The 24575-nt window shown below is 44.2% G+C and overlaps 1 protein-coding gene across 1 annotated transcript in view; it reads left to right on the top strand.

Moving 5' to 3' along the window:
- The window catches only part of CSMD1 (CUB and Sushi multiple domains 1), a 1958110-nt gene that overhangs the window by 1729317 nt on the left and 204218 nt on the right, over window positions 1–24575 (top strand). Inside the window, exons 34-37 of the mRNA XM_032869815.1 lie at window positions 6410–6613; window positions 7517–7641; window positions 8455–8551; window positions 21596–21700. Of these exons, the coding sequence (XP_032725706.1) occupies window positions 6410–6613; window positions 7517–7641; window positions 8455–8551; window positions 21596–21700 (531 nt within the window). The remainder of the gene's footprint in view (window positions 1–6409; window positions 6614–7516; window positions 7642–8454; window positions 8552–21595; window positions 21701–24575) is intronic.

Below are 24575 nucleotides of genomic sequence, written 5' to 3'. Positions count from 1 at the left end.
ATGTGACGGAGATCACCATCTACAGAGATATAAACTGTCTGTTCCAAAATAAGAAGAAATGCTTAGTTTTTCTAGGTTTCAGTTTTGCTTGAGGCTAGAGAGATTCCTCGCTGCTCTTAAATATTTTCTTCTGAAGTGGAGGAGGATCACTTACTACCAGTGGTTTCTTCCTTTAATAGAGACTTTTTCAGAAAACATACTAGGCAGCATCATCATGTTTATTAAAAAATTATGGAAAATGTGTCATCTCATTCATAACTCATTCCTAAGGCAAAATCCAAGCCCTCAAAATATTTTTATAAACTCTATATTATAAAATAATTATTTTATAAATTATAGACTATTTTGCTATAAAACCTCTTCTGTGTTCAGCAGTGAGATGGTCTGAGAAAGAATGGAAATGGAATAGGAAGGTATCTGACAGCAAGCGGCAGGGAAAGTATCTCTAACCCAGTGTAGGCAGTAATTGCTTCAGTGATGTTTCTACTCAATTACAATCAGTTACATTGTTCTAAATTATACCTTTTCTTAAAATATAAACAATTAAACCAATACTTTTAATGAGCTTTATTGGACAGTGACCAATGTAGGCAACTCACCTTTTACTCCTAATTTTCTTTAAATTAATTATATTATTTTGCAGAAGCAAATTTATAAACCCAAATACATAGGGATAACATATAAAGATACCAAGGGCCACTTGGTTTAAATACATATTTTATCCTGGAAAAATTCAAGTTGCTGGCATTGTCCATCTTGATAAGGGGTGTTTTGTTTTGTTTTGTTTTGTTTTTGATAAGATTAGAAAATCAATCAGATCATCGAATAAAATATCTGAGGCAACTGACCCTATGTCTATCCTATTTACAAATATTATCATCAGAAGTAATGATTTTAAAACTTACATTTCTTGGTTTAAAGTAACATATTACCATTACAATGAATCAAAACAGAAAAGTAGAAAGAAAATCATTTATAAGAGGAATACATCCTCGTCTTTACGAATATATAATGACTCTAACATCCTCAATATTTTATTATATTAAGTCTCAATACACCTCCTTTTCGTGCTTTGTGCCTATAGTGAGTTTATGCAAAAATTGATGTCTTTTTATCAAAGCTAAATCCTTTGGAAGTAAAGAACTAGAATCATGAACGCAATTTAAAAATCAGTCAGGAACACCTGGGGAAGTTTTCAACGTATACATGAAGTTCAATTGAACATTGCCTCTGGAAGATGGCAGTTCTATGGAAGCCAAGGAATTATTTGCAATCTATGGCGTAAAAACTTCCTGAAAAGTTCTTTTGTATACCACTTATGGCTTCATTCTTTCACAAGTTGCTAAAGCCTGAAATTGCACAGGGACTTTGTGATGCCCGTGATGATACGGTGTCTAACTCTGTTAACAGACAGTTGTGTTATACAGAGCTATTAGAGACCTCTGTGGCCAACAAGGTGGCAGGACGAGGGTGTGGAAGCCAGGATTGCTGTCTCTTGGCCTCCATGTCGTCCTGGTTAATAAAGAGGCATTAATAATGAAGAAGTTTCTGTCTTTCTGATCTTGTGGAGAAATGGATGTGATAGAGGCTTTATTACTTATTTATTTATTTATTTTTTACAAAGTGTCCTCATTGACTTATGCCTTTGCTGTTTTTCATTTGCTTTCCATGCTACTTCGAGGTAGAAGGGCATATTTGAAAGAGAGTGAGTTAGGACACATGAGCACCCCAAAGGAGGCTAGTCAGTGGGAGCAGGGGGCACCTTCCTAATACAAGACTTTAAATAGCTCTTCCACAATGGCTTAACTCAGCACCTGTGAAGAGTTTTGTTTGGCTGCTAGACGTTATGGAATTAAAGACTCAAGGACATTGTCTAGACAGGATGGAGCAACCAATTCACGGGTCACCAGTCCTACAAGGATGGTATGCGCTGGACAGAGACTGAGAATAGATCATGTGTTTCCGCGACTGTTGAGCACCTTTTAGAAAAAGAGGCTCAGGCATCGGTCCTCCTTGGGCAACCTGGCATCTGCCTCTGATTCAGCAGCCACACACCTCAGCGGCGTGACCATCAAACAGAATTTATAAGCAAAAGATGCTGTGGGAACCCACCACGAGCAAACATCTAAGGATTCTACTGAAGTGTGAGCGTCTCTCTCTCACTGTTCCAGAATTCTGCACCAGCCTGGACCGCTGTCATATTTGTGCTGCATAAACACACTCCCGTGAAGACAGGAGAGCAGCACACCCGGCTTGTAAACAGGAATACATCCCAATGTGTTCTGGATTTCCTTGCGGACATGCGGGACAAGGTTTCCTCCCAGCCTTTACCCAGCTCTTAGGGATGCCTGAGCCTTTCTTCTCCTCCCTAGCCTCCCACACCTAGACCCTGGCAGGACCCACAATCAGGAAATGTGGTTCTGCACATTTAGATAATCTTGGCCGCTGTACAAAAGAAATATATTACACCTAAAGTCAATGTATTCTTAGGTCAATGAGAAAATCAGAATTCATGTCATCCTAAGAAAGCCTCCATGTGGGAGACTTACCTACTGTTTCTTAACAAATTGAGCAGTCTGATTCCTCCAGGATGAGAGGAATTCTCATCCATAGCTATTCTATAAAGTACTCAAATTGCCTTCATAGACTTTTCATGGCCCCAAAATACACACCTTATAGTATTAGCATCAACCTTAGCAATACTGGAAATGACAAGGGAACCAGTCTGCATCCACAGAGGCCGACTAAGGCAGAGAAGACACTCTTCTCCTGTCTTGTTTGTTCCCAGGTTCATGCTGATATATGCAGGATGGTTCAAAGCCACCTACACTGCTCCCCATCCCTGCACTGCCCACCCCTTCCTTGCTCTGCCCAACCCCTCCCTGCCCTACCCACCCCCTCCGTGCTTTGCCTGTGCTCCGGACTGAATGTGTCTGACTAAACTTATGGTTAGTGCCTGGGTGGCTCAGTCGGTGAAGCATCCAATTCTTGATTCAGCTCGGGTCCTGATCTCAGGGTCATGAGTTCAAGCCCCACGTGGGGCTCCACACTCACCATGGAGCCTACCTAAAATTAAACATGGTGGTTGCCAGTGTCCCTCATCAACAGAATACTATTTTGAACTGTCTTATGTTTACGACTTGGCTGTTTCCACATATCAATCATTTTTCTTATGTATTTTCATGTAGAATTCAACACTACCTTCTCTTGAAATAAGTCACTCCAGCCAAACTTGGTAAACCAGGTAGGACTTACTGAGTATTTCAAGGGGAAAAGGAGGGCACATTTTTAGATCAAACCTCTGCACAGAGCCCAACTTAAAAATGTCAGCTGGCCCCGAATCCCTGTCTTTCTGAGGCATATTAGCTGCATGGACAGCTCTAACCTAGATCCCCTCCCCCCAGCCTCACCTGAAACGGCCTCTCGCCTCCCAGCACAGCTTCCCAGATTCTCTAGCTCAGAGGGTCCTGGTCCAGGATCCTTTGATGGCAAGACTCACTCTCCTTCGCATTACAAGAAACAGAGGAACAATCTAGACACATGGAAATGCATTTTTTGAGTTTGGGGAGGAAGAACTTACACTAAAATTTCCTTTGCTCGAGGTCCTTCCGCGGCATGTAAATGCATGTCTTTATTGATTGTCACCAGGCTCCATCTCCTTTTAGATGGCATCAATTACAAGGTTTTCCACTTCTAAGAAATTCACATTTTGTAGGAAAGATTATAAAATACATAGGTATACCAAGATGAGTAAGCATACATTTTGGTCATGATTCAGTGATGTGTGTTTGAATTCACTGACTAGTAATGGCTGCTCAAGTCTGATTTTTCAACGACTGGAACAGAATAATTTTGAAAAATAGATACATCTGTTGAAAAATAGATATAAATGAAACCGGGACGGCCGCCTCACTTAGACTTTGCAAGCGATTGCTACGTGCATTCGGATTGGTTATTGTTATGGCTGTTGTCTTCTTGTTACACCTGCTCTGAAAGAGGGGCCGTGAAGATCCAGAAGGCAGCTACCACGCTTCCCCTTCCTGTGTGTGCTCTGGGAGCTCCGCCGACCAGCCCCAGCTCCCGCCCAGGGACAGCGCAGGAGCCCCCAGGACGTCACTCATTCTGACCTCATCCCCTGTTTGCTTTCCATGGTGCTGATTTCCATTTTGTGTCTCAGCAGTAGGAAACCGTTTGCTAGAAATAGAGTGTCATTACCACGGAGGATGGAATTTCTCTCCGATGCTACCCGAAGCATCCAGGGGAAGGGCAGGAACCAGAGGACGTGCGGAGAGCAAAAGGAGCTGCTCACGGATTTTTCCCAGACCTTGCATGGACGTCCGGCCTCCCAGTCCCTGCTCGCTTCTGTTCCTTCTGCAGAATCACAGCTGTTCTCCTCACTTTGGGAACGTCTTCTTCTAAAAGCTGTCCTTCATAATCTCATCCAAATGCAGGTGTTTTTTTGTTTATTGTTATTTCCCTTTAGAAAGGACAACGATGAAGTTCGTGAAGAAAGGCTCAATAGTGTCATGGGTCTGAATGACCTTGACGCTGTGTTTGTGCCTGTCCACGGGACCCTGGCGTGGCTGCGCTACCCGGACAAACAGGGATGAGGCCACTTACATAGGTGTGGAGGATTTGCCATGAAGAACGGGGGGCTTTCCCTGTGTTCAGGACAAGTAGAAAAGTGGCCCTTGGAGATATTTCTCCATTTGGATTAAAAAAATTCTTGAGAATTGAAGCCTCCATAGGATATTTTTTATTCATTTCCTTTTTGCTCTCATGCTATTTGCTCAACTGTAACAAAATACTCAGATAAAGAAATTCAACAGATAGGGGCCCTGAGCAATTTTTATTATAATATTGGAGTTATTCTGCATCCTGTCTTTAGTTACAAAAAAGTCATTCTGATGTATCATTAATTGTTTCAGCTGGATTTGTTAGTCTATAATTTTACAAATCGCCTCTGACAGGAAACACGTCAACACTGAACTCAAGCACAGTTTTGTCAGAATCGCCTTCCGCCTCCGAGGCTCATAGAAGTGCTTGTTTAGCAGCCGTGACCCACGTGGCATCTGCCACTGCTCAGGATCAGTTCCAAACATGAGGCCAGCCTGTTGGGAAAGCAGTGTGAGGAGCGAGGGTTGTTTTAAGGAAAAGGACTACACAAGCACATTCTCTCTGAGGCCTGCACCGTTGCATGAGGACACGCACAGTCTGAGAGAGAGGATCCTGGTGACGATAGAGACAGACTCACTTCCAGCGAACTGCACAGAACAAAGACAGAATAACGCATTTTCAGGTGCCTGCCTCCAGGTCTGTTTCCCAAAGAGCTGGTTTGGTGTAATTAACAGGCGTCATTGCCGGTGGACGTATTTTTTCCAAACTGGATCCCTGCCCCTTTGGATTAAACAGAAGAATCTCTTACAGATGGAGAATTCCAATGGGCAAGGTAAATGGAAGTCTCACCCCACCCTTGAATGAGCCTCGCCTGCTCTCGGCTGCCACCAAGACCATAAGCACAAGCCCGCAACTGAACAAGCTGCCTCAGTGAAGACCACACACCCGGAGACCCTGGGGGGGTCTCATAAGAAAGTTCCAAGAGGGGCTGGTTATAGGATTGAGGTTCGTGCCAGTGATTTGGGACAGGCTTAAAGGCAGCGCGCTCTGCTTTTGCTCTGAATCAGGGGCTAGCAGGGGAATCCGAGTGGTGTGGGGCATCTTGACTTTCATCAGGAGGCAGAAGGAGCGCCCATGTTGTTACAAATGGCAGAATCCTTTCTTTTTTAAGGCTAAATAGTGTTTCACTAACACATTTTCTCTACCCATTCATCCATCAGCGGACCCTTCGTTTGCTTCCAGGCTTGTTTCCGTGCCATGGCTCTCCCTCGGGATGCGCTGAACATGGGGGGGAGAGACATCTCTTTGAGATGCTGACATGTGTACTGTTTGCATATGTAGACCCAGAAGCAAGATTGCTGGATCCTGTGGGGGAGTTCTACTTTTATTTTGTTATTGCATCGCAATGGCCATGTTATACTCACTAGACTCTAAGGTCTTTGAGGATAAGAACAAGTTCTTAGTCACCTCATTATCATGAGCACGGTGATTTGGGTGCTTGATTAATTTTAATTGCCTGAATATCGCTCAATTCTCATAAGGCACTAATGCTCCTTATGCCACGTTTTCCTCGTCTGAAATGAGAATATAAGGCAGTCCTCAGGGTTGGTAAGAGGATGAAATGCAGATGGGAAAGTGTTCCCCAAATCATTCCCTCTAGAAATTGCAGAAAGCGTTATTAATTTTTATATTAACATAAATTCTCTCTGGACTCCTCTTAAGTCTACTTCCAAGCGGTTATTTTGGCTTCCCAAGGAGGATAGAGACGGCTGTGTTGTGTGCTTGCTTCTAGCTGTGCCTCGAACCAGCGATACCCAGTGCAGCTCTATCCCCGAGCCCAGATACGGAAGGAGAATCGGCTTGGAGTTTTCGGCGGGTTCAATCGTCCGTTTCGAGTGTAACCCGGGATACCTCCTTCAGGGCTCCACGGCCATCCGCTGTCAGTCCGTGCCCAATGCTCTAGCTCAGTGGAATGACACGATCCCGAGCTGCATAGGTAAGCCTGCGTCCAGGAGGCGGGATTCCTTGTGTAGGCTGCCCAGCCCCGCCTCACAGCTGGTTGAAGAAAGAGCTGTTTCCCAATGCTTATGTCCAGTCTCCAACATCTGGTCATGCTCCAGACCTGTCTAAAGACGATGCATTTTATCCGACGTAATTGAGTAGCAGCTAAACCCTAAAGATTACTAGTTTCATGAAACTACTCATTAGATAAAAAAGTATGAAACATGTTTTCTTTCTCAATACTTATTAAGTATGCCATTAACTTCCCAGCCGTGGGTATAGAACGTAATTTCATTCTGGGGAAGAATCATTATAATGGTGATTTGATGTATTGTGTAATGTCCTTTTTAATAAATGTGTGCTGATGAAGGTTTAAAAAGTAATAGGTTAATGTGGCCCGAATAACAATGACATTGTTAGTTATAGTTTATTTGCTTCATTTGGTGTAAGAACCTCTAGGGCAGTCATGATTAGTTCTGAGTTCCCCTGCACATTTGCAGCGTCTCTTCTCCGCTCTGCTTTGCTCATAAATCCCATTAATTTCCTTTGGAGTTTCAGGTCTGCCTCTAGGGGACAATACTCTGCAAAGCTCCTTACATTGTATGGATAAAAGTATTCTAAACAGAATTCCCTTCAGACATGCCAGTGTTAGGTACTACCCCTCTTAGAGAGCTTGAAGAAATTAACTTTTAGACACCAGATCTATAACCTGGTAATATTGGTAGGTAATAATCAATGATGCTGTGAGTTTCTAAGAGAACAGACTCAATCTGACCCTGGCTACAAGTGCCGTTGCAGGCCTCCGACTATCTGATCACATGGCAAAGAACGGTGAGGCATCAAATTCATGCTGTCCTTCGCGGTCCTTATTTTTATGAGATACGGTTTTGTCTTTTAGTCCCCTGCAGTGGCAATTTCACTCAGCGCAGAGGTACAATTTTATCCCCCGGCTACCCGGAACCCTATGGTAACAACTTAAACTGTATCTGGAAAATCATAGTTACAGAGGGATCAGGGATTCAGGTAAGCCCCTCGTGCCCGTTAACGCTTGAGCGCACATGGTTTCTCCAGCGCTGTGCTTGCTTTCTGTGCTTGCTTTCTGTGTTTGCCTGGGTTATTTTATTTTATTCTATTTTATTATTTATTTCCGCATTGGTTATTTTATTTTATTTTTTTGCATTGTTTTATTTTAGTTTAGTTTTGATAATTTTATTTATTTATTTTTGCATTGGTTTATTTATTTATTTTTGCAATGGTTATTTTAAATATTTAAACCATAGCCTGTCTCCCTTTTCTTACTGCTTCTGCAATGCATTTCTTTTATTTTTTTAATCTTTTTTTTTAAATTTATTTTCAGCGTAACAGTATTCATTGTTTTTGTACCACACCCAGTGCTCCATGCAGTCCGTGCCCTCTCTAATACCCACCACCTGGTTCCCCCAACCTCCCACCCCCCCACCTCTTCAAACCCTTCAGATTGTTTTTCAGAGTCCATAGTCTCTCATGGTTCACCTCCCCTTCCAATTTCCCCCAACTGCCTTCTCCTAACCCCCCATGTCCTCCATGCTATTTGTTATGCTCCACAAATAAGTGAAACCATATGATATGCATTTCTAATTGCATTTTTCTGTTTGGGATAACAATGATAGATTTTTAGGATAAAAGCAGTCAAAAGTATCATTTGTAGAAATTTTCAAATGTCTTTTCATGGTTTATTCTCCTAGGTTTCATGCTTCTCTTATGCATATATATTCAGTTTCATGGGAAAACCCCCCATGATCAGGCTCATTTCTTTAATCCAAGCACACACACTAACCGAAAACTGTTGTTTGCTAGATTCAAGTCATCAGTTTTGCCACCGAGCAGAACTGGGACTCTCTGGAGATCTACGATGGCGGTGACATGGCAGCGCCCAGGCTGGGAAGTTTCTCAGGTAAGATGACACCAGCTCCCCAGACTTTGTTTGTGAATCATCAAACAGTAGCACAGGAACAACAGCAACAAAAAGATCGATGTGGACATTTTCCTAGCAAACTCCTGCAGACCCATAATAGCGTGGCTAGTGTTGAAATCTTGGAGCAGCCCATCACACAACAGGTGAGCCAAGGGCCAGCTCTGTTCCCAGGGCAGAAGTGGCAGGTAACAGCACATTGGCAGGTGATGGGCTGAGGCCAGGGCCAAGGGACCCAGTGAGAGTAACTAACGGGACGTGGGGGCGGAGCAGAGAGTAGGTCACAGTTCTCAGCTCTGGAGAAGACACGTCCTCTGAGATTAGGCAGTCCAGGAAAATGGCAGTCTGCAGCAGGGACACTCAGGCCTGAGACTTGCAAGTGTTTTGATCCATCAGCATCGCAGGAAATCTCAACCCTTTGCTAGAGATGCCGCCTCACTCATGAGCCACCTGTCATGAACTGTGGCCAGCGGCCATGCAGTCCTTCCTTGCTCTTTCTCCCACCTGCAACTTCTGCACACATCGCTTCCACACTGGCCGTGGCAGTCCCCTCCCCGCCTTTGCCATACCCAGTGCCCTTGAGCTCGGTCTGCCCTTTCTTTCATCCTGGCAGGTTCCCCTGCCTCTTCCACCCTGTTCGGCATAGATGCACCCACACCCCCGACCCAGTAGCCGCCGTCAGCATCACCGTCATGCCCTTCTACCTGCGTCACCATCAGTGATGCCCCTGAGCCCCGAGTGGCCAGGCTGAGTCCCACACCAGCACTCTGCACTCAGTACTACTGCTACCTTGCGTTACAAGTGACGACCAAAGATGCACACACATTTCAGAATCATCCAGAATTGTACAGAGAAAAAAGTCGCTTTTCTATGAGTGTCCCCCAGCCCACAGATCACGGCTTGTGTCGCCCAGGCTGGACTATGTTGCCGGCTTCTCTGTGCGCATCTCCACGCGTCTCTATTCTGCCGCTGCTCAGGGAATTAGAAACGCTGGTGGACGGCGGCTGGCCGTGCGCAGCGCCCGCACCTTTCACTTAATCACCTCCTCTTAAATGACTCCCCAGATCCTGTCTCTGGATTCCAGCAAATAGAAACACATGTTTTACGAGGCCACTTAAAGTTCGTGCAATAAACACCACTCTGATGTGTAATTTCTCACACGCCATCTAATGTTCGTCTGTCTTGGTATCATGGATCTTTTGGGATTTTATCTCCACCATCCCCGGCAGTCCCCCAGTCCCTCGGGCTTCATCACCTTTTCTTCTCCCTGTGAAGACTCATGCACTCCGGTCCACACAGCTCTTGTCATAGTTCAGCTTAGCATGCGGTGGCTCGCAGTACCTTCTCTGTGCATCAAGTACCCTGTGTTCTTAGGAAGAAAAAAGAAATTCTTTGATGCTAAAAATAGCAACAACAACAGCATGATTTAAAATCTGCATCCAGACAGCAAAACACAATAATAGCTATAATAAAATATGTTTGAATAATTCCTAATAACAATAATAATATAAATAATAATATCTGTAACTTCTGGCAAATATGCAGCACTCCAGGTAGGCGTGGGTATTAAAGGAGGTCCAAAGTAATACTTTTCTAGGATTTGTAGAAAAATAAAAAATATGTGTATCTTAACTGATGTCATAACATATCTCAGAAAAAGTATAGTATCTTAACGGATCAGCAGAATATAGGCAGATAAATCAAGGGGAGCAGAAATGTCCCAGGCAACAGAACCGTGTAGTTCAGAGCCTGTGTCCGTTACACAGACGGCTCTGAACAATGCGGGCTTGGACTCCGTAGAATCACTTACACGTGGGTTTTTTTTAACAAATAGAGTATAGTACTGTGAATATATTTTCTCTTCCTTATTCTTTTCTTAAATAAAACTTACTTAAAAGGATGTGGTTTGCCATTTTTTATCTGAAGTTCAAATTTTACTGTTCAGATTTATTTTTATTTATCAATTAATATACACCAGCCTGTATTAAACCTCTTGAGTAACCACTTGATGTGAACTTAGCTTTCAGATGTGTGATTTTGTATTTCTCAGTTAATATTCAGACTAGGCTGACTTTTCAAAGAGAAGGTAAAACATCGAACTGGTTTTTCCACCGGGTTTCTCAGGCACGGGGGTGTTACTGAGTGCTCTGAGACGCAGACGTCCCCGTCACTGACGGGGAGTGGGGACAGCCCCCGCAGACGGTTGCATGACTGACTGACTGAGGCCAGCAGGAATGACTTACTGAAAAATGATAACAATAATAAAAGAAGGAAACACATTGCCTACATATGCAGGGAAGAGTAACAGTAGTAATTCATCTTCTCTTCCTTGTTTGAGTTTTTGGAAATAGCCAGGAGAAAAGACCTTTTTTTTTTTTCCCTGTTATTTCATGTGTACAACTTTAAATTTATTGTCCATCAGTAAAATTGAAACTATAGAAGGCAAGATGCATTTCTAAGTCAAAACTGGGTTCACTTTTAATAGTAAGCTATGCCTCTAGCTAAATGTATAGATCTTAGCTACATATAAGTTTTTCTAAGTTTTTGTTTAAGTTTCACTTAGTTAACATACCATGTAATATTAGTTTCAGGTGGACCATTTAGTGATTCATCAGTTCCAGACAGCACCAACACAAGTGCCCTCCTTCATCCCCATCTTTTAGAAAATATTTGACATAAGTATCAGTAGAATATAATTCTGACCATAATCACCAGGAGTTAGCACACACTTCGTGGCTTGAAGGCATGGTTTTCCAACTCCCCTCTGATGCCCGTCCCAAGCTCAGTGTCCCCAGGCCACCCCCGCTTTGACCAGTTGGCTAATAAATTGGGGGTTTATCTTAGTTTGCATAATTCTCTGCGATAACTCACAAAACATGAGAAAGCAATATGCTTATGAGTACAGTGTATTATTAAGTGATCAGATTGGGAACAGCTGAATGAGGTGACTCGTGCAGCATCATCTGGGAGGGTGTTGAACCTGAGGCTTCTGTGTCCTCAGGTTGTGTCACTTTCCAGGGACACATACATCACCAGCCAAGAAGCTCACCTGAACTTGGCTGTCTAGAGTTTTAACTGGGTTTTCACGATGTAGGCATCATTAATTCAATCACTGGATACAGACTGAACTCAATATTCAGCTCCTTTCCCTCCCAAAGGCTGGGAGGTCAGACTGATGCCATCTGGCTCAGAGTCCCAAGCCTCTTAGTACATGATTGTCCTTCCCACAACCACCACCGTGAATTATCCTAAACATAATCACGATCTTGGTGACCATGAACTCAGGTGTGGTTGGAGGAGTCCACTGTGAGTAACAAGGACGTCCCTATTGCTCAGAATAGTTCAAGGATGAAGAGTCTGGCTGACAATATGTTTTTGCAGGCACTTGGGTTGAATTTCTTTATACTTAAGTAGAATTTCATTAAAAAGTGTACAACATTGTACCACATGCAAATCTATTATAATATCGCAATATTGCAAACGTGCTTTTTCCTGAAGTTAAACAGACCACTTAGATTTTTTTAGTTTAACATTCAAAAGTTCACATGTTTTTTGAGATGACCTGAAGATGTTTGATTTGTGGGAGATTTGCATTTTTCTAGGACATTTCCATCCTCCCAGACAATAGCGGTTTTTTTGTTTGTTTGTTTTGTTTTTTTCTTTTTGTGAATGAGCCTAATCAACACATCATCCTCATCTGGGCTCTTTTCTGCCTTTGCTACATATGCATTACATGGGAAAAAAAAAATGAGCGAGAGCATGTTCACAAATTTGACGTTTTTTACAGTTGTAGCCATTGTGAATACCAAAGGTATGTTCAATTGAAGAACGGATTCATGGTTCTTGTATATGTCCAACTGAAAAAATAACCAAGAAAATTGCTAATTTATGCTCTACATACATATATTAGTTCCCTCTTACCTGTAGTTTTGCTTTTCCATGGTCTGAATTACCCACATACAACCGTTGTGGCCCATCTGGAAGCAGAGGCCCCTCCTTCTGACATGTTGTCTGAAGTCAGTGGTAGCTGACACTCTGTCACATGCTGGGGTCACACACCTTCCTTCATGCTATCCCACAGGCATTTCATCTTCTCACATCATCCCAAGAAGGCTGAGGACAGGACAGTAACATATTTTGAGAGAAAGAGAGAGACCACGTTCACAAAACTTTTATTACGGTACTTGTAATTATTCTGTTGTATTTAGATGTTCATCTCTTACTGTGCCTAATTTATAAATTACACTTCATCACAGGTGTGCACATGTAGGAAAATACAGGTAACATATATAGGGTCTGGTGCATCTGTGGTTTCAGGCACTCACTGGGGTCTTAGCATATACCCCGTGTGGTTCAAAGGGAGTGCTGTGTGACACTGTATGTAATACAGCGACAGCAGGGGAAGGGAGGCTTTACATCCTGCACCTCGCACATAGTTCTACAATGATATCGAAAATCGAGGTTTTGATATCATTTTACTTACCCTCGCCCAAGGGAAAAGCGATGGCTTTTCTGATGGTTGAGAGCCTCTTGCTCTTGGGGTTGGGAACCTGATGACCCCCATTGAGGAAAGGAATGTGACTATATTCATCATCATTGGTCTCTTTTAACTCATTCTCCTACTCATGGATCATTGGGGTCTGTCTCTTTCTTTCTCTAAGTTTTGGCTGAGACCAAGTATCTGAGGGGTCTCCTATTTTCACCCCTGCAAGCTTTGGGGTAAATTATCTTGGGTTCTGGCTTCTAGCCCTCTGTGTCTCCCCTTCTCTGTCTTTCTACATGTGTGCTTCACTGTGTGGGTCCCCAGCCAAACCTTGGCCTTGACCCTCATCCTTAACCCACACAGGTTCTCGGAAGCCTTGCTCCCTCTTCTTTGGAGGTTTATGCTACATTTGTCCAAATTTTAAAAACAGAGCTTCATTTTATTTCTGGCTGTGGATCTCCTCTTTACTCCTGGTTGGACAGACTCGCGAGGCTGTAAGGAAGAGTGGTTTCAAACCCAGGAGACATAACATGGCATCTTCATAGTAGAACCTAATTTTGTGAGGGGTGGCATGAATTTTAAGATTTCATTTTGGCTGACTTTCTTTGTCCCTATACTTGTTGGGTGTGTTTGGTACAGTCTGGGACTACGCAAAGAGTGGCAGAACAAGCCAGCAGCTGGGAACATTGAAAGGCTGGGGACATACACGGGAGCTGAAGATGTAAGTCACACTGAGAGTAGTGCAGGGTTCTCAGTGTTGGAGAAAGGAGTAAGAAAGATGGAAATGAGGAAAGCTAACTGGATTTGAATGAGAGGTATCACGGTGAACTTGTGGTTTTAATATGTATAGATGAAAATTAAAAAGTTACTGTACACGCATGCACATTTCTTACCTCTGTCTTTTGACAAATACAAAACAGCAGCCCAGCAGCAGTGAACCCTTCTAGTACCCAATCTAGTACCCAAATCGCAATGTAATACCGTCTTCCCTAGAGGAGCCAAGTGTTCTTGGATAAATGAGGACTCATTTCTCAAGGCTCTGGTAGGAAGAAAAAAAATATACACGATGAACCACTTTGTATAAAATAGAAATCTATGAATCCATCCAGCTATAAGAGGATATGTGCATCGATGAAATGAATGAAAAGATTTCCCTTACAGAATGCAAACTAATAAATCTAGAAGGAGGCAGAATTACAGCATCACCATTTGGCAACCTTTAAGATCGTTAATGATTCAGGCTGGAACATCAGTGGGTGCTAAAACTGACTTGTAAAGTTCCAACGAGAAGTAGCACGTACGCAGTAACCGTGTGCATCCCCACCTGATCTGTGCTCATCAAAAGCAGGGAAGTGGTAACTTCAGGGGGAAGAGCCTGGCAGACACCACCTTCGCCAAGCGTGAATGTGAAGGTCACCAAGAACGCAGCAAGGTTCGCACTGGTGTGCTGGTACACCTGCTGTCCAGACAGACAAACCGGAGAGCTCCACGGGTTAGTTTGCAGTCACGGGAGTGCACACACTCCCATCCTGGCTGGTTTAAGAGCCGACATGATGCCGTGTACGCAGGGCTGGGATGACATGCAGCCTTTCAGCCTGAATGCGCCAGCTCCCTCACACCCCAAGAGCGAGCAGGGAGCAGAGGAGACAACCCAGCAAGAATACAGCATCGCCTTCTGACATTCTTGTCCAAAATGCAGACTGTCAGACAAACTCAAATTGAAAAATATTCCACACACAAAAAATGTGCTTGTATTTTTCAAAAGTATCAAACCGAAGAAGGCATGGGAAAGACTAAGAAAGTCTTCCTGATGGAAGAAGACGAAGAGAAGGGAAGATGGGATGGTTGAGTGATCACGGACGAAATCCCTTTGCAAGCAGAAAGAAGAGTCTTGGAAATCGAATGAGATCTGTGTGTCACATCTCTGCCACATAAACTCGCATGTTTGTTCATTTTTTAGAATTTGCCATGTTCTGTTGTAAGGAAACCATACTGAATTTTTATAAGAAATAGGCCATCACATTTGCGACTTGCTCACAAATGGTTTAGGATAAGGTAATTTTACATGTACACGTAATGAATGGAGGTAGAGATAGACACAATTATGATATGCTATGTGGAGAGACAGTGGGTATATGGAAGCTTTTGTACTAGGTTGGCACCTTTTTTAAGGCAGAGATGATTTGAAAGGTTTTAACAGGAGATTTTAATAAAACTTTCTATGGAAAAAAATGACAAATCGGCCATAAAATTTAAATATTTTAAAAAACATAATCAGTATTTAAACTTTTTCTGTTTCTATGGTACTTTTAAAAATATCTATGAAAGAATATCGAACCCATTTTGGAAGTTAGTGGTTGAGTACAAACAAATAAGAATGAGAAGTTGGTACATACTTCAGGAAAAAGAATCGACTGACTTCTTGAATAAATTCATGTTTTTTAGAATTTTTATTTCTGTTTGAACAGCTCTGTATATGTAAGGCTTATGTTGTAAGCCGTCTAAAATTATTTTTGAGAGAAGGCAGGTTTTAAATTATAAATGAATAGAGTACATCAAAATTCATACCAATTTGTAGCTGACAATCCATATTAAGGGAAGTAAATATCTGTGGTGATGGTAGAATCAGTAGAGGCAATAACGTCCTTTCTCCGTTGTCTTCGTTGGGTGTTGCTCTATGTAGGTCACACTAAAACAATGTAATCACAAATATACTGCCTGTGGCAGCACTTGGGAAAGTCTTCTCCTGCTGTCCTTCTGGAGGAGCCCCAGGGGCCACTCTCCATGCAGCAGGTGCGGGGGCCTGGTGCTCCCGGCCCAGCATCCTCCCAGCTTCTCCGGCTAACTGGCACATGTGTGTTTTGTGTGTCACCTGAGGCATCAAAATCCAGCAGTTTTTACAGAAGAGCTGGTGACGATCTCTCCTGATCAAGGTCCGAGCAGGGGCAGGGCATGGTTCAGGAATTGCTACAATTAGCAGTAGCGCGTAGAAGCAAAGTGACTCCCAAAGCATCTCTCCATACACAGTCACGTACGACTCACAGGTCCGGGACTTAATATCGTCTTCACCTTCTAGAATGGGAACGTATTAGATGTTTTCAGTGACAGAACAAATCTGTATCAGAGTGGGTGGGTGGGTGGGTGGACGTGAGTTTTCTGACCCCACTGTAACCCGGTCAACTGCAGACAAACAGACGAAAACGTCGAACAATGTGCAGTGGGTCCCGTGTGTGCAGATGTGGGGACCAGAGGCAGTGAAGTAGCTTCTGGAAAGTGTACGTTAGAGTCTCGTCTCCCAAAGAGAGGCACGGAACTAGCAGGAAGCCCTTGGGACATGTCGTCCTACATGTGCTTTCAGAGAAAAGCTGTGTCACTACAGCCCTGGGTGGCCAGGGAGCAGTTTTTGGAGGACATGGGAGCTGGGTCGTTTTCTAGTCTCGGGTAGAAGACCCATGGGTGGGAAGCGAGGAGAGGCAGCTGTGCTTGAAAGGAGTTTTAGTTAATGAAGCGAAGTAACGTAATGGGAACAGTCACTGATCACCCCAGTATGGGTAAAGCCAGGCAACCGGTCGTGCAGAGGCTGTCGTGAGAGCGAATTTGGTTAGATGAGTTAGATCTATTGCAACATTATTCTTCCTGCAAACTTTACCTAAATCTACAAAAACTGCTTGTGTGGGCAGCCCGGGTACTAAGACCCTTGCTGCGATGAGCGCTGAGGACCGTGCGGGGTTGCTCAGTCACTACCTTGTGCACCTGAAGCCAGCACAACACTCTCTGGTAACTACACTGGCTTTATAATTGTAAGAAGTTGGAAAACCACTGGAAAAAATAAATAAATTACAAAAATAATACCAGAGTGAGAAGACAGCAAGCATCATACACAATCAACAAAAGTGGGTAAAAATCAGGGATTTTGGCGGGTGTGTCGAGTTGGGCCAACTTCCTGGCCTTCCTCCCTCCTCTCAGGTTCCTCTCGGAGGCCCTGGGTGTGCCCTCTTTGGGGGGAGGAGAGACAGTGTTTCTCAGAATAATTACTTCTGTTTTGGGGAGCAGGCCAGGCTACCCCTCCTTTTTTTGATTATGTTCATTTAGCCCCGGTGTAGCCGGCATCACTGGCTTTCGATGTGGTGTCCCCGACTCTGCAGCTGGTGTAGCACCCCGTGCTCACCAGCACACGTGTCTTCCTCAATACCCACTTCTCCTGTCCCTCACCCCCTCCCTTCTGCAACCCTCAGTTTGTTTCCCAGGATCCAGAATCTCCCATGGCTCGTCTGCTCTCTGATGTCTGCCCTTCAGGTTTCCTCCCCTCCACTCTGGCCCTCCGTGCTAGTCCTCACGTTCCACATGGGAGTGACACTGTATGATAGGGTCACCCCTCTTTGCAGCACCCCCTATCCGAACTCTCAGTTACTAGGTAGTTTCAACAAGAGTCTCTCTTTATAGGTTTGTGCTAACCAGCCGGGATGGGCTTACGGTTGAAAAACAACTTATATGTCTGCCTGTCTCTGTCTCAGACTGAGGTCAGACAGCACCTGGGTCAAACCTTCAAACCTCTTTTAAGTATCTCCCACGCGACACACGACGACGTGCTCTTACAGTGAATCGTGCTATCACGCGTCAGGCCTGAAAAGGCATCACCTCTCAGAGCGGCCCGTCTTGACAGCCAGGAAGGTGTTTGGGACACAGACCCCACATCTGTCAGGGACTCCAATTTCCAGAGGAATTTACCCGCACACATAGTTGTGAGTGTGCCCGCACACAGTCAGACACTTGTGAGTATGTCTGCGCACAGACACTTGTGAGTGTGCCAGCGCGCAGTCAGACCAGCGCACACAGTGTTTCGTATTCTTCCCGTTTCTCACTCTCCTCCTTCCAGTCCAGGTGAGGAACGGTTTGGATTCTGACGGGCCAGAGATGCCCAGGCACACGCTCCATCTGAGTGTGACCCTTGGTAAATGCAGGGAAGGGCTCTCAGTGCTAACCCAAGGTCGACAGAAAGTCCAGAATGCATTTGTAGAATGGAGGCAACACACTCATCTGCACTTACGACAGGATATCTTATGGGCATGTTGTTTCTGTCTCCCTGCACTGGCATTCTTCCTGACCCCATGCCAGGAGACAGCCTGGTTTTGCACTTGGTGTGGTCTAAAGACAGCAGTTGTCATACCTGGATTCAAGCCTCTCCTGGCTCTGGACTTCCAAACCCACAACTCCCAAAAGCAGAGAGGATGGCAAGTCTCAGGGTGCAAACGGTGACATGGCCCAGAAGGAGGGTGAGGAGCTCCCCAGGCCTGCAAGCCCTCCGGGGACTCAAGTTTTGGTGGGATCGCTCACAGGGCTGCAGGGAGGTGGCGGGGCCCAGGGCGTGTGGGTCGGACACACTGACAGAGGCCGAGAGCAGTCTGCCGAAGGCGGGCTCTGGACCTTGGAGCTGCTGGAAACCGAGGGCCCCTGTGAGCTCAGGGAATGAGCAGATGTGATGTGAAGAGCGGAAGCCCCAAGTGTTTGGGGCTGTTTACTCTGAGCAGGGAAGGGACCCCCAGTCAGGATGGGGATTGAATTTCCCCGGCCTGCGGGATGAGCCCTCAGAGCACATTAAAAGAGTTTAAAAATGTCAATGAAACATGTGTCTTTCATCCATGTCTAGAAGTGAAATTTACAAGCATTCTTCATTTGTGACGAGCTGGTTTTGTGTGCAGAACAAGGAGAAGGCGGACGAGGGTGTGGGAGGTCCACGGATGCTCATTCCAGCAGCCCAGGCGGGAGCTGAGAGCGATGACAGCTGTGGGCCACAGAGTAGACGCTTCCACAGCTCTGTGGTTCACGGGTGGGTCTCTCTGTCTCTTGTCGTCAGCTGCTGAATGACGCTCCGGGCTCTGAGGCTCTGTGCTGACCAGGGGAGGTTCTGTCTGGTGTGTACCCAGGAAGTAACTGGTGTGTCTGGTGAGGAGGCTTATGGGTTTATCAAGCTGATGAAGATGTATTTACTGCATGCGCTAGTGAGTGACTTGGTGTGAGAAGGGAGGGGAGATTGTTGAAGGAGTAGGACGAGGTAGGAATAATTATTGCATCGTGTTAGCTCAATTTTTAACTTTTGAGGAAACTCCATACTGTCTCCCAGAATGGTTGTGCTGGTTTGGATTCCCACCAACAGTGTAAGAGGGTTCGTTCCCCTTTCTCTGCATCCTCGCCGATCCATGCTTATGGCAGCATGATTTACAACAGCCGAGATACGGAAGCAGCCTGTGCGTCCACGGATGGGTGACTGGATAAAGAAGACGTGGTGTAGACATACGATGGAATATCACTCACCATGACAAAGAATGACATCTCGCCATTTGCAACAACATGGATGGAGCTAGCAAGTGCTTTGCTGAGTGAAACAAGTCAGTCCGAGAAAGACACTTACCATATGATTTCACTCATGTGTGGATTCTAAGAAACAAAACAGATGAGCAAATTAAAAAAGAGAGACAAAAAGCAGACTCTTAAATGTAGAGAACACACTGGTCATCATCACAGGGGCGGGGGTGTGGCCTGGGGAAATGGGTGTTGGGGATTAAGAGTGCACTTGTCACTTGTAGGGACAAGCACTGAGTAATGCGTAGAAGTGTTGAGTCATATCGTGCACCTGAAACTAATGTAACACTGTATGTTAATTATAATGGAATGTTAATAAAAAGGTAAAATGGGTTGAAGAGAAACAGGCTACAATTTCGGGGACACCTCGAACAGAAAAATCAGTTGTGAAAAAGCAGCTAGAAATACAGGCAGTGGTTAGATCATGCAAGGTCTTTAGGCCAAATCAAGGAGGCTGAAATTCCATTCTAAGATCATCACAAATCCATGAGAATTTTAGTATGAAATAATCATAACTTCATTTTTTAAAAAAATCCTTTCTTCCAACTCCTGAACAGAGAATGAACTCTCTGGGGACAACAGTGGGTTCAGAAAACAGGCCAAGAGAGGGCTGCACTCCTCAAGCTCATGGGTGCAGGTGGAGGGCACAGGGGTGATGGCGGTGAAGGGGTGGGGGGGCGAGTGAGGTGGGGTCTGTGGGCAGGTTGCAGAGGAGCGCTGGGTCACAGAGAGAAGGGCGGCTCTGATGGAGGAGGGAGGAGGTGTTGACAGTGTTGTTGACCGGCGTGAGGGGCGCAGGAGGCTGGCCAGCGTTTGCAGGCTTGGATTAAGAGTTAGGCTTGGCACAGGCCATCTTCAATTGTCCTTTGGACACCCAGGGACGTGGGGCCCACTGGAATCTCCACCTGGAGCCGTTGACTTGGAGCTGGTGGAGGACAGCGGGGTCGCTGGAGAGGGAAGGGTGATGGAGGAGCTTCCCTCTATGACAATGTTCATCTGTCTTGGATAATTATGAGCTTATCTCCTTATTCTATTATTTAAAATAGTATTTCTTTCTTGACACAGTAGGGTCATTTTCAGTGTAGCTTGGTCTAGTAATTTGCTCACACCACGGTGAGTTTGACCCAGCAGGCGTTTCCTTGACTCTCCTCAGTGCTGAGTATGCATTTGAGAGAGCCAGGCCGTGCAGGCGGCAAAGCGTGTGCACTCATAGAACACGGAATTTAAATCGGCTTATCGTTTCCCTATGGAATGCCTCCCACCAGAATACTTTAAAATTCCTATTGTTGGACATTCTTCTTCTCCTCAGCCCCCTCCAGTATCACAGAGTCTTTGTCACTCTTGTCCTCAACGTCTGTACATCTCCTACTGATTTGTCGGTCATCACAACACAGGCAGAACATTTTAAGTAAAGACATTATTTGTCATAAACCTGCCTTTTCCTTTTCACACGTGTTTAGTTGGAATCATGTGCCAATCTCAACGGGAACATCATTTAGCATGAGAATGTAGTCAAAAGCAGCATTTTAGCAATAATATGTTGGATCAGTCCCCCAGGCTAACTGTCCCCCTCTCTCCTCCCCCCACCCCTGGGCCTCCATAAGACATGCTCATTTAAGTTTTGTCCCTTCTTTGTTCAAGCCAAAATAAAAAACCAAAATGATTGTGTCATTAAAGGAATGCAGTGTGAGGGGCACCTGGGTGGCTGGGCTGGTTAAGCGTCTGCCGCAGGTTCAGGTCTTGATTGGAGGACCCCGGAGGGAGCCCTGCATCAGGATCCCTGCTCAGTGGGGAGTCTGCTTCTCACTCTCCCTCTGCTCTCCCCCCGCCATGCTTGTGCGTGCACTCTTTCTCTCTCCCAAATAAATAAATATAATCTTAAAAAAAGAAGAAGAATGCAATGTAAAAAGCCAGTGCATGGGAAAATGTAAGAATTGGTGAGTTTGTGCACTGAGACGATAGATGTCATGTCAGCTTGAGGAGAACAGAGAACATGTGCCACTTTATGGTATGAGAACAAGAGAAAGGCTCAAAGTGCAGAAGGATTAGAGCCAGTACACAGATTACACGGGTAGCCACCAGGCCATAGGGATTTGGAAACTGAAGCAGACACCACATCTGTCGTATAGACGGAAAAGCGAATGCATTTGTCAAATGACTGTTCTACCCCCTGTCTCCTGCAGGAACCACAGTCCCCGCCCTTCTGAACAGCACCTCCCACCAGCTCTACCTGCATTTCCAGTCCGATATCAGTGTAGCAGCTGCCGGCTTTCACCTGGAGTACAAAAGTAAGGTCAACTCTTTCTGCGTCCAACTTCCCTTGTTTTACTGAGCGCTTTTCTGAACAAAATGGGAGTCCACGCCCTTACTACGTAGGAGAATAGTGTTGTTCCAAAACTACAAGTTGCATGAACGTGCATCGTTTAAAATCTTTCTCAGTGCAATGTATATTGTAAAAAGCAAAGGAATGAGGACATGCAGATGTTAGTATCTGGAGTAATTGTTGAAAAGCACAAAGCGACACTGTGTGATTCCTGATTTTTCTTTGTGAGTGATAGCAGATGTTCCTATTAATATCCTGAAACCTAGCAAATCATAATTTCTCACAGATTATGGTCATAAGGCCTTTCCCCTTGTAGCCTCCAAGGCTGTTAGCAGAGGCCCAGCACGGAACCACCAGCGAGCCGGTTGCTTTGTGTATTATTCATTTTAATTGGAAGAAGGTATTGCGAAGGAGACGCTAACCTTTTAAAAATGAATGGGCAGATGAGTTAGGAGTCTGATAAATGGGTTGACAAAGGTCAAATTCGCAACTCTTCTTTGGCGTTTGATGATGCAGGTAAACCTTGTAAAAATGAAATAAGAATTTTCAATGAGTCAGGTTTATTTTAGGACATGTTTTCAAGCACTGAAAATGCTTAATGTTGATATTCATCATCTTTAATAAGCAGTTGCAAATAAGCAAATACATGGATAAGTTTTAATAAGTGATCTTTTGAATCGAGATAAACAGTTTGCTGAGATGTAAATGCATGCATGTTTTTGAAAGGCCAGATTTCCAGCTGATGATAAATATTCTGAACCAGACACAAACCACGGGGCTGTTTCCCATTTCAGTTAAATTCCCCTACTTATTACAGGCATTTGTATGCAAGTTTATTCCAATTTATTTGAATAGCACTACTTTGGTGACAGTGTAAAATGATGGTGTGGATGTTATTTATGTAGGAAATGTCTGGGAAAAAAATCTGCTACTGTGATATATTTTGTGAACATCTGTAGATAGGAAACTATCACCTTATTTATGATAGTGTTAATAAATTCACTAATATTTTTAGCAACGTTAGAACTCAGGAATGCTCTTCTGTCTTTCTCTCAAACTCATCTTGTGGATTTGGGCTTTTCACTCACTTATTATAAAAAGAGGTGCTCATAAAATAATTCCTCCTCTGTTGCTATTATGTACAATTACAACGGCAACAGTATAATTATCTACTTTCCACTTTATTCCTAACCAGTATACTTCATTAAAAGAGAAAGACTGAGATATTTCCCACCAAATACATCTTGCTTAAATATCCAAGGCCTTTTTCAAATACTTACCATATTTATTTTTTGGTTGCCCAGACTAATGCTACATTTTCATTTGCCAACCTTTGTTCTGAGGGATTGTTTTCTTGTGCTAACACCATTCTGACCACCCGCCGTCCCCCCATCCCCCGGGTCATTTGTGTCCTCCCAACTTCCTGTATTATTTATAGGCGCTCATTTCCTTCTGATTCCTTGGGCCAGAGTTGAAAATATGTGTCATTTTAAGGGTTTATAGAATTAATCTCATTGAGGCCAACCTCGAAGAGTACAAGGACTGTTGAATTAAGCCGCCAAAAGATAGTTGCATATTTTAATCCGTTGACATATTTCCATCTACTTAAAATATGTACTGTCGATCTGCAAGCCTCTAAATTCAGATTTGTCACTAAAATTGATATTCATGAAATTATAAGAAAAACGACGAAAACACACACTCTATGTGGGTCCTGCTCTGAACATGTTACAGCTACTTATTCACTTGTCCTCCAAAAGCCCTGGATTGAGGGATGCCCAGCACTTAAAGAAGGAGGGACATGGCCTGTGGTCGCACTGCTAGTAACCCACGGAACGTGAGACACTTCGTCACAAAGGCCCTTGACTAAACCCTGTGCGAGGATCCCAACTGTCCCGTCATAAAGACAACATGCACTGCTGTTTTACAAACGACGACCCCAAGGGTCATGAGCAGGTCGATGACCCAAGGAAGGTAGAGGCGCTTCTGAATCAGTTTGTCTTTCCCTAAAACCAGAGCTACCGTGGCTGATCCACACCTGCTTCTGAATGAGGACTTTGAAGTAAGCACGAGGTCCGGGTAATTATCACAATCCGTCGTTCCAGATGGGCACTGACGGGAATGTCCCAAACAGAAAACAAGCATTATTATTTGAAGGGATGAATTATCAAATTTTACCAGTCACAGAAGCAATTCCAAGAAGGCCTGATCCCGTATGTATGACCTGGGTTCTCTCGCGTGATCTGAATAACACTCGAACGATCAGCCTCATTGAGTTCTTCCTGTGTTCGCCAGGTCAGCGTCCTTCTGACCTCGATGGGAATGTTGACACAGTTCCACAGTAGGACACAGGTGTCACCCTTGCTCTGGTCTCTTTTCTTCAGAAAAACTACTAAAACAGAACCAAACAAATAGATTTCATGAAACTTTAAAGATGTTTATAGACAATAGTGATACTGGTGGATCCTGGAAATAAGAAAATCTGTGCTAAGGGTATGTATAGCATATGAACTCGCTCCTAAGGAACAATATGGCGGCAGCTGTTCTTAAACTCAACACGAAAGAGCAGAGAATGTTTTATAGATAAGAATATCTCTTCTGCATGAGTGTGTGTGTGTGTGTGTGTGTGTGTGTGCACAATGTATATCAGTATGTCAGTAACCAGTGGGATTGATTTCAGTGGGATTTGGTGGCAGAAGAGATGGTAAGATTGAAGCCATAAGCCATATTGGAACCTTTCTCTTTGTCTTACTTATGTTTTGTTGATTCTCCCCTCTTTTCCTGCCAGCTTTTGGTTTAACTGAATATTTTTATTGCTTCAATTTATCTCCACTATGGGC

Source organism: Lontra canadensis, unplaced genomic scaffold (assembly GCF_010015895.1).
Source record: "Lontra canadensis isolate GAN:19392208 unplaced genomic scaffold, GSC_riverotter_1.0 scaffold39, whole genome shotgun sequence".
Taxonomy (NCBI): Eukaryota; Metazoa; Chordata; class Mammalia; order Carnivora; family Mustelidae; genus Lontra; species Lontra canadensis.
Note: the sequence above shows the minus strand (reverse complement) of the source record. Positions and strands in the feature narration are given on the sequence as shown.